The sequence below is a fragment of the Bombyx mandarina genome, chromosome 15 (assembly GCF_030267445.1).
Source record: "Bombyx mandarina strain Sakado chromosome 15, ASM3026744v2".
NCBI classification, from domain to species: Eukaryota; Metazoa; Arthropoda; class Insecta; order Lepidoptera; family Bombycidae; genus Bombyx; species Bombyx mandarina.
In genome coordinates, this window is record NC_143221.1 from 11,546,682 (window position 1) to 11,557,378 (window position 10,697).

A 10,697-nucleotide genomic window follows, 5' to 3' on the forward strand; every position below is an offset into this window, starting at 1 on the left:
ATTGGATGCATTTTTTTTATACAATGCGATAATTAATGTTGATATGAATTAAGGGTCGTTTAAGTAGAGGCAGATATGATGGGAAAGATACTCGTGGTAGTTGGGTGTATCCATGTTATGTTCCACTTAATAGACCTACGGAGTAAATACAGTTGTCATGTCCCTCTGGCCGAATATTTATATTTAAATAAGTCTATATATTTGGGATAGTTATTCACTATACGGAGAGATGCAGAAAGAGTAAAGACTATAGTAACGAAATACATCCTAGCTAGTATAACCTCTTGAGGTTACTGGCAATAGGTAGGACTAAAAAAAAAGTAATAAATTACATTCATACTTGGTGAAAAAAAAAAAAAAAACTGTAACGCTTTTAAGTACATTGCGCGCACGGAGAAGTTTCAAATTTGACTTGGTTCAATTTTTTTTGTAATACTCCTCTTATTTATCGTTAATTTCGTTCTTGATTTAAACAAATATTATCGAAATTCAAACACCGTGCGACCACTATTAGAACTACAAATAAATATTTAATATTATAATAAACAGTGAACAAATATCCATAAAACGAACGATTTGTTTGGCTTTACCCCTGGTATTATCGATGTCAATGAACTACGGCGACCTTTCATTATTGGAAAGGTCTACTACTGTTCGTCTGCCGCATTCAAAAAGCACGGACCCGCATCCATTATAGTATTCAAGCCGCACCTTACATTAGTGTTTCGTATTCAAGTTAGCATCATTGTTGATTTGATTAAGTATTAAAATTGAAAATAAATCGGTGGTAATTTATTAACCGCATTCATTCCGCTGAAAATCCTTCGACCGACAATTCGACCGCAGATCAAGAACAAGGAGAATTAGTTGTATTGTATAAATTGTATAACACAACTTTTAAACCATTCAAAATAATAGTATCTAGAAAATAGTAATAGGAAATTTGTAGCATTCGGTATGCATCAAAGGTAACGTACGTACTGTATGCGAAGAATACATTTTGGTTTGTGTAAATTGAATATGTGTCACGGCTTCACATATGAGGCCGTCAGCACCGAAATGACCTAACCCACAATTTTTCATATTCGTGCTTAGATAATGAAATTTATTTAAAACATAATCAATTTTGATGCAAAACCGGCCTATCCCTAGTTTGAACCACAGATAACAGATGGCTTTGTAAAACCTTATTTTTGCGCGTATTGTTTTTGCCAACGAAGCAGTGTTAAAGGAAATTTATTTAAAACATAATCAATTTTGATGCAAAACCGGCCTATCTCTAGTTTGACCCACAGATAACAGGTGGCTTTGTAAAAACTTATTTTTGCGCGTATTATTTTTGCCAACGAAGCAGTGTTAAAGGAAATTTATTTAAAACATAATAAATTTTGATGCAAAACCGGCCTATCTCTAGTTTGACCCACAGATAACAGGTGGCTTTGTAAAAACTTATTTTTGCGCGTATTATTTTTGCCAACGAAGCAGTGTTAAAGGAAATTTATTTAAAACATAATCAATTTTGATGCAAAACCGGCCTATCCCTAGTTTGACCCACAGATAACAGGTGGCTTTGTAAAAACTTATTTTTGCGCGTATTGTTTTTGCCAACGAAGTTTTTGCCAATTTCCCTATCTTCGCAAACTGGGAGAATTATGACTGAGTTGTAGCTAAGACGTTCTCCGTCTGTAGTGCCCAGTAAGTGTTTCGGGCACCGCTGTAGACTATGAAAACAAAGCGCTCGTTCTACGCATTATCATTGAGGCGTCTCTAAAAAAGCACTTGTATGACGGAAGACTATTCTAACGATCTTACTAATGGTAGGACCTCTTGTGAGTCCGCACGGGTAGGTATCACCACCCTGCTTATTTCTGCCGTGAAGCAGTAATGCGTTTCGGTTTGAAGGGTGAGGCAGCCGCTGTATAGTACCTTAGAACTTATTTCTCGAGGTGGGTGGCGGCATTTACGTTCTGGATGTCTATGGGGTCCGGTAACCACTTAACAACAGGTGGGCTGTGAGCTCGTCCACTCATCTATGTAATTTAAAAAAAAGGCACTGGTTCTGTCCTGGTTATAACTAGAGATCAGAATAACAACGGATGGCTTTTCTAAGCAGGACTAAGTTACTGGATGCGAATTATTGATAGAGGGGTGCCCCTATCCATTTATAGCAACAAATAAACCTTGATGGAGCAGTAGTCCTTCGGTCTTTTCTGTAATCCGATAAAATAAGCCTGCCGTGGGATTTTGTGATGCAAGGGCATGGAGCCTGCCGGTTGAGGCTGCCCGGTTCTGGATTTAACGAAATAGAAAAAATCCCGATTTCCAAAGTCTGTAGTACCCAACTAGAAAGCTCATTAGCTCACACATAGACATACTCGGATTTATGAGCATTTAATCATCATTAATGAATATTGCATACTAAAGTTAAAGTTGCTCACGATTAAATATATTCAATAAAATCATTAGCATGCATCGATATATAATATATCGATGTTAGCATCAGTCAAACAAAGTTATAATGGCAAAAAAATACCAATAAAATATACCGTAATTCGTTTAGATAAAACGTGATACTTTTGCAACAACATAAAATTGTGTATCCAAATCACGTTACGATCTGAAGGAAAAACAAAAAGGAATACTACAACCTTTGGCGCATTAGATAATTCACGTTATCCACGACCGCGGGCTAATTATAATGGTCGTTGTCAAACAAAAATCAGCTGTGGACTTTTCGTGTTACGATAATTTGTTTACTTAACTAATCACAACAATGAAGATGTCGATATTAAACAAAAAAATGCACGTAGCAGATATTAGTTTGACAACGACGATATGAAGAAATAAAAGCAATTAGATGTATCGAAGCTGTACGTCATAACCAAATCCACGTTACTCACGTCACGTCACATCACTACGTGTTAACGTTACTGATATACATACAATACAATGACATTAATAATATTGTATCTTCATAAATGGAAAAGATACTACCGGACGCGAGATGTGGACTCCTATCAAAATATATAATGAAAAAATGATATTGATAGAACATGTTTATGTGACTTATTTTGTCTCAACAATTTCATTCTCAAGGATTCGAACGAACGCTAACTTATAGTACGTAGTGCGTGCTTAAAAAAATACCGGACGGAATCGTATTTTAAAATTTCGATTCGAAATTCCTAACACTGAACCTGATATGTCGGGACCTAATAAATAGGTCACTTCTTGAAACTGCGATTTATTCGACAATATTAGTAAGCTTCAACTTCACTTGGCATAAGGGAATAGGTTCAGACGCCAAACCGTTAAGAAAATTTTACTTTAAATGATATTCCTCTTATTCCCGACTATACCCGTGCGCTATAAATATTTTTCTTCAAGGCTTACGAACAGCCTTATATGCTTAGCTGTGGCACGGCTGTCTTGGCCTAAAGGATAAGAAGCCCTGTGTACTCGTACTGAGCGACGCGGCTGTGCCAGTGTTCAAATTCCGCTGACAGATAATAATTTTTGTAATAAAAAACATACTTAACATATTTATGTTCACGAATAACATCAACGATGAAGGGATAACATTGTGAAATAAAAATCGAAGCTGCAAAAATTACAATTCGCGTGATAACTACACAATTGAGACCTCAAGTTTTGAGAAGGGCGAGGGCATTCAAATCGTGGTGTCTGCGGGATCCGGTAGCTTAACACAAGGTGTGTTGTAAACTCGCTCACCCTTCTAAATAATATACATAAATTATATATATGTATTATTAAGTAAGTATTAATAAATCAGCCTGAAACATTGTTTCCCTTTAAAGACACACAAAAAGGAAATAGAATAGGCTATCGCTGTAGGATGGCGGCTTGCAGCTAATCCTATTTAATTTTTCTTTTAGTAAAAACTGATAAGAAGACACTACGTTGAATAAATTTAAATCGATTAACATAACAAATTAAGCATGTGCTGACTCAGAATTTAAGAAAAAAAATGCGTTTCGTGCAGATTTGCAAAACCATGTAATTCTTGCTTAAATTAAAATTTAATGATTTCGTGAATTTCATGAAACCGCAACCTAAAGCGCACTCGACCATTGAAAACGCGCGTCCAATGATCTTTAACGCATACATTGCGTGCAGTCCTACAAATTCACCACCATGAATTCAACATAAGTTAACGACGAGGATAAAATATTCAAATACAATATAATAATAAATAATTTTCTCCGTTTTCTGACAGCCTGTTAAAATATGTTGGATTTAAAATCTTCCGATCAAAAATGGGTCGGTTTAAAAATCTTTCTACAAAAGTGATCGTACCTTTTCTTTTGTCCGGTACGAGTAAAGTCTGTCCGGGAAAGATGAACTGTGTCGCGAGCCTATTCAGCTTGGTCAGTTCAGACGGGGTCGTGTCGAACCTCGCAGCCAGTGACGTCAGCGTATCCCTGTCGCGGACCTATAATAAAAATTGTCATAGGAACATTACAAGCCTGTAAGCGTTTATGGCATAATGAGTAGGTGGCGTGCTTTGACATGATTTGAAATAAGTTTGCCATCAGCTCACCAGTTAAATGTTGAAGTAAAAAGTTTGTATGCAGTTTTTAAATTTCATAGATATATGAGGTCGTATTAATTTTAATATTATCTTAAATGAATAAATAGAATTTAAGGATAATAACGAAAGGAAATAATAAAACAAAATTTTAACAAAAAACAAAGCTGTCTGGGAAAACATCCATTATTAAGGATAAGTCAAACAGACCAGTAGGGTCAGATATTGATAAAAATTATATAGAACCATATCAAACGGACCAGCTTTCAAATAAAAATCATCAAAATGGGTTCATCTAGAAAGAAGTTCACAGGTACTTAACACACAGCAGTCGAATTGAAAATCTCCTCCTTTTGTTGAAGTCAGTAAAAAAAGGTCTAAAACTAAAATTAACTTGAGAACTTTTAAATCTGTATCTTTTTTTAAATATAGAATCGAACACTTTTCCAAATTATATTTAGTACGTGCTGTTTTTAATTTTCTTCTCTACTTACTAAATCTGGACGATCTTGAAAATAATAAATACGTTCTGTTAATTTTAACACGCCTTAACAAGACACCATGACCTAATCTCACTGTTTGCGATAACTTAATAAAAAATAGTGTATCCACGAGGAGCCAATATACTAAATAAATAAATGACAATTGATTAGATCCACAGATATACATATATTTGCTACCGAGGTAACAAATATATGTATAAGCATTTATTAAATCTTTAACAAATTATAACGATTACTAATTAGGAAATTGTTAGACTAATTCTTTGCATATTGTGATTTAAAAAAATATATATTTTATTGCGTAGAATATTATTTGACATCTTCTAATAATTTTGACTTACCGTGTATGTCATCGTCTTGATTGGAGGTGGGGGCGGTAGCCTCTTAGCTTGGTCGTCTTCATCTATAACAAAAAAAAAACCTTTTGCACTAGAAAAATACAACGCCTTAATCAGTTTAGAAAGATATACGACGTGCGATAAAGAGTCAGAACATTGCTACCACATTACCATAAGGATTCATAAAACAGTTTTTCCACGAAAATTTAGATTCACAAATATATTATTATGTATTTTGGAATATGTATTAAACTATAATCGTAATGTTTTAGAGAATCAAAAAGTCGATTTGCAAGCACATTATTACTCTCGAGCATCCACTGTTTATTATTAAGTTTCACCTGCGTCAAAAAGTTCGTATTCTGATTCCTTACGTAACCTAAATGGATTCATCACCGGAGCAATTCATTAAACTGTATTGATATTGATCATAACATCTTCATTCCATAAATTTAAACGAGCTCCGCGAAATCATCCGAGATCGACATTGTCAATAAACATTCAGAAGCTTTAATCGAATCAACTGCAAAATACATTAAAAGCCGGATGTTATTTTTTGTCTTGTAGAACAGCTGGTGTTTGTTGTGAAAACGAGTCCCGCCGCCAAATTAGATAATAACAGAATGAGGTAAAATATAAATTTTTTTTTTATTGCTTTTGTGGGTGGACGAGCTCACAGATCACCTGGTGTTAAGTGGTTACTGGAGCCCATAGACATCTACAACGTAAATGCGCCACCCACCTTACATACCCATACATAGCATAATCTTTTTGTATTCCATCGCCATCGAAACATTTAGGTTTTTTTTAATTTTTGAGATAAGCTTAAATGCTACAGAAATAATAAATAAATCCGCCAAGAGTAAAGATCATATTTGTACTCTTTCATAATTTTTAAGTCACGGACATCGACTTATGTCAAGAGTGTTAAGTGTTTGCAGAATGGGCGAACAAACACAAAATTATCATTGTAACAGCGTATTGCACATTATTGAGAAAATTATTTTGCATCAACGCGACATTGTATCTTGGCTTTGACTGATGTCTAACTGCATTTGGGATTATTCAGGGATGACATTGGAATCATTTTAGAGATATTTACTTCTTGAAAACTGAAATTTTACAATGACCTCGTCTCTGTTTCGATGCTGGCAGTGATCATTTCATCAGATGCGCCTAAAAATAATTTCCCATTACTGCTAATAAAAAATATAAAACTGAGAAAAGAAAATAATTTTTTTATTGGCCTTCAGGAAATTTTTATAATTGTTATAAGTTGATTCTATTGTTTAGACAGGCGAGCTGATTGTCTGATGTTAATGTTTATCAGAGCGCACATTCATGGCAACGTGAATGCCCTGGCCTACAGCATGACAACGGTGCTATTGGACCGGTCGGATTTACAACATCTATTACTAAAACGCTAATTAATGTATTTTAATATATGATATGAGTTGGCGCATAGAAATGCTTTTGGGTAGTCAAATTTACTAAAAGTACTACTGTTACATGTTTTTGCCCCGATGCGGTCGTGCGTTACAGTTTGAAGGGTCTAGACAAATTATACTATTCAATTAAGACTTCGGCCAGAATGTTAGCGTTCGCATTGTCATTTATTTGGGGCCAGGTAATCACTTAACACCGTCGGGTTATCTACCAATCTAGCGCAATAAATATGTTGCATCAAGAAAATATTAGACATAATAGAATACCAAAGTACTGTAAGTAAGTAAACAAACTCTATGGCACTTTTTATTCAAAAACAGTTGACGACTAGTAACAAGCAATGTCATTTGAATATATTTATCGTGTTCTTGTCTTATCTAATCACCGCCGTTATGGGGTCAAGAGATTTCTTTTATGATATTATAAAAATCACATTTTGTACTTCTTATTTACGGATTCGCTCAATTAAAATTTTAACGTCCATTAGTATTCATGAAATTCAACAGACCAACTCATACATCTGCTTAATGTTGTAATATGTTTTTTAATGTTATCCAAACATCTTGTATAATACAGTAATAAGTAATGTTTACATTTTACTAAGTAAATTATGTTTATTACACGATGAACTCACAAAGACGAATTAAACTCATTGATTCAAGATTTTATTTACGTCATCCGTGCATTTATTACTGCCGTTTTAAAATACCACCTCAGATAACAATTATTAATTTTAAATAAAAATACTTTACTTCCTTTTTAGTTCATACATTTGACTTAACCGGAATCTACAAAAGAAAATTAGCGTTCATTGTACGAGTATACAACAACTTTAATTGTACTGACCTCTATGCACTGCGTCGAATCTGCCTTCGACTTTAGACCGCAGAGATTCCAAGTCGAAAGGCGGGGAGAATCCATGATCTACTGAACGACTTTTCGACCTGTAACGTCAAAGGGCATGTTATTTATAATTCATAATTATTGTACCTAACATTCAGGTATCGGTAGCGACTCTTAATGGTTGTTGCCGGATGTGTTACCAAGCAAGCATTTTTATTAGCTGGCCAACGACTTATTCGACGCCTTACAAGGATATCTTGAATCATATCAGTCGGTGTTTTATGAGTCTGACAAATAATAATAGCTTTCATTTAGCAGCTCCCTTGTAAACCTTGAAGGGTCGTGACCGCTCGACGGCTTCGAGCGAACGGAGACCAGTACACATTACTGCGATCTTAAAGTCAATATAATTCACCCAATTTACTGTTTGTTATTCTTTTTCTTGGTATTACCTAAATTCTCGAGATTCAGGGTAAGGGTAAAGAATTGTTTACTATCAAGACAAGGTTCTAGATGGAAATTACCGCGAATAAAACCCTTTCCCGAATGCCGAGCTACGCAGATAACGAGTCTAAAGCTGTAAACATTCTGGGTCAACGGACGTATAATTGTCGTCGCCTAAAGCTAACCCAAATAACTCTCGAAGGACCGATACAAATAGAACGAGCCGAGCTCGAGACTCGTTTATTTACTTAAAATCTAACAAACAAATAGAATATTTAATTAAAATTATTAAATTTATTTCGTTGCTTTTGTAAGCCCCATCTGTAAATTCAGAGTTTGGTATCAATCCTGGTAAGTGAGCAGACACACACTAGATTTATTCTCAATTCAACCTACTAGCTTTTCTGCAAGAATGTTTCGAATGCTGAACCAGTTACGAAGGAAGGCCGATAGCATGGCTCCACTTAAGGTCAGTACTAAGCTTAGATACTAACGTGAGTCATGTTAATTTATATTTTAATGTCACACCTGATAGTTTCGTTCGAAGTTAAAGGGATTAATTAGGTTTTGTAACAAAATTGGGTCATTGTTTATCACATATATTTTTTTTACAATCCAGTTACGAAACGACAGTAATCTTTATTGATATTCAAATGTATTATGTTAAAGATTACGTGTGCGTACGGTATTTGACAGTATCTATTTCAGGACAATACGACAGTATCAGCGGTAAACAAGCCATTGAAAACTAGCGTTGTTGGTGCGTTTGACCTTCGTTTCTCTACTACGCGTAACACAAATACCGAGCCAACGTAAGCAGCATTCCAAACTTGATCTTAATACCAAAAAGCTAACTCTAACTAAACATAAGCGTCACGACAAATTTTACGTAAATGTCTGTTGCCGTCAAAGACAACATTAACTTGATTAGAAAAAATCTACACTTTATATTTTTATTTAATTCGATCAGGAAGTCAAATAAAAAATAATTTATGATCTGAAGTGCATAAAGTGAAACTGCCAAGTCTATGAACACATCTTAAGTTTATAACAAACGTTGTAAATTTAGTGTGCATATAATAATTTACATATCGTCGTTGTCAAACCAAAATCTGCTATGTGCGCTTTTTGAGATTTTTACTTTTTGACCTATTCGTATAGTTCACAGCCCTATCTACCGTATAAAAAAAACTGTTATCTGTCTATAGCTTTAATATTTATATATAGCTTTAATTTGATTTAGTTCTTAAAAATTCACCTTCGTATAAAATTTTATACGAAAATATTTTTACTCGTTAATTAAAAATATAGAGTTTTTGCACATAGCAGATTTTGGTTTGACAGCTGTACGATATATTGTAATAATTGAGTGAGTTTTGTTTTTATTATAAAATTTACTGATTGTAAATAATAGCTTAAATAGCAAATTAAGAAAAGCCTTACCTCTTGAAGGACTGGTCGATACTCTCGGCGCTTCTCGACAGTTGCTGCGAAGCGCGCCTAGACCTGCATGCAATAGACCAATATCTAGACACAGGCAAACGCATGCAAACATTCATAAGCCGTGTACACTTAGGATCACCTAATAACAACATATGAGGCTTATAAAATCAAAGGCAGCTAAATACAAGTCTGTCAAAAAATTCAGGAAAACTACAAAACTCGGCTCTAAACACGGTGTTACGGATCCTCCCGATCCATCAAAGTACTGCTCTTGCTAGGGCCAGTGTTAGCAACACTCCCGGTTTGAGAAGCTGAAATAACTTTGTTCGGGTAGCTACAATATTCATTATTTTAAAGCAGATTTATACAGAATGAGAATATTACTAATAATCTGAATTTTATATGATAAATCTTCGTTTATATTTGAGTACAGAGTAAAAATAAATTTTTTGAACTGAATTTGCTAGATTTAGCTGCATTTGTTATAACATGAAAATACTAAAGCGTGTCCAACTAACTAAACAAGATGGCGCTATATTTAATCCATTTTACTACATAAAGGCGTTTAGCTGCCTTTGATTTTATGTCTCATTTAAAATAACAACACACGTTATGGTGATCGTTATGTATGTACTACATATGTAAGTGGAAACGGCTTATCATACAGTATAGAATCATGGATATGAATTCCCCACTTCGGCATCCACTTTAAAATTTCCATTATGGTTGAATTCAATATTCTCATAATTTTTTTTTTAATCGTTCATTGTCACAAATTATTCAATTATAAAGAAAATATCATAAACTGAGCAAACAATTCTTAAACCAGTATGAAAATTTACAGTTCGTTGTCACAAGACCGACCATGATAAAATACAGCAAATATAAATGCTCTACATAGTTTCATGCGATGACGGATTCAAACTAAAACATCTCAAAATCATGCAAAAGCTAAATGAACAATGTATTCGAACATTATACGAATAATATCAACATAAATTTTCTCTATGTATTATACTAAAGTAGCTTGTAAGTGTACTCGGGTTCTATTGATTATTTGTCAGGCTTCGAAGTCAATAATTGAGACGAAGCAGACTCGTCGTAGTTGTCTGTGCTGTTAATTTCTTATAT

The 10,697-nt window shown here is 34.3% G+C and overlaps 1 protein-coding gene across 17 annotated transcripts in view; it reads right to left on the reverse strand.

Moving 5' to 3' along the window:
• mtd (TLD domain-containing protein mustard) overlaps nt 1-10,697 on the reverse strand; it is a 115,574-nt gene that overhangs the window by 46,290 nt on the left and 58,587 nt on the right. For 12 of the 17 annotated variants that reach the window (XM_089733285.1, XM_089733281.1, XM_089733283.1 and 9 more), the window contains 4 exons: nt 9,567-9,629; nt 7,683-7,780; nt 5,394-5,455; nt 4,318-4,453 (listed from right to left, as the gene is read on the reverse strand). In XM_089733285.1, coding sequence (XP_089589411.1) covers nt 4,318-4,453; nt 5,394-5,455; nt 7,683-7,780; nt 9,567-9,629 — 359 coding nt within the window. The remainder of the gene's footprint in view (nt 1-4,317; nt 4,454-5,393; nt 5,456-7,682; nt 7,781-9,566; nt 9,630-10,697) is intronic. The other 5 variants (XM_089733282.1, XM_028184538.2, XM_089733280.1 and 2 more) reach the window with 1 other exon arrangement.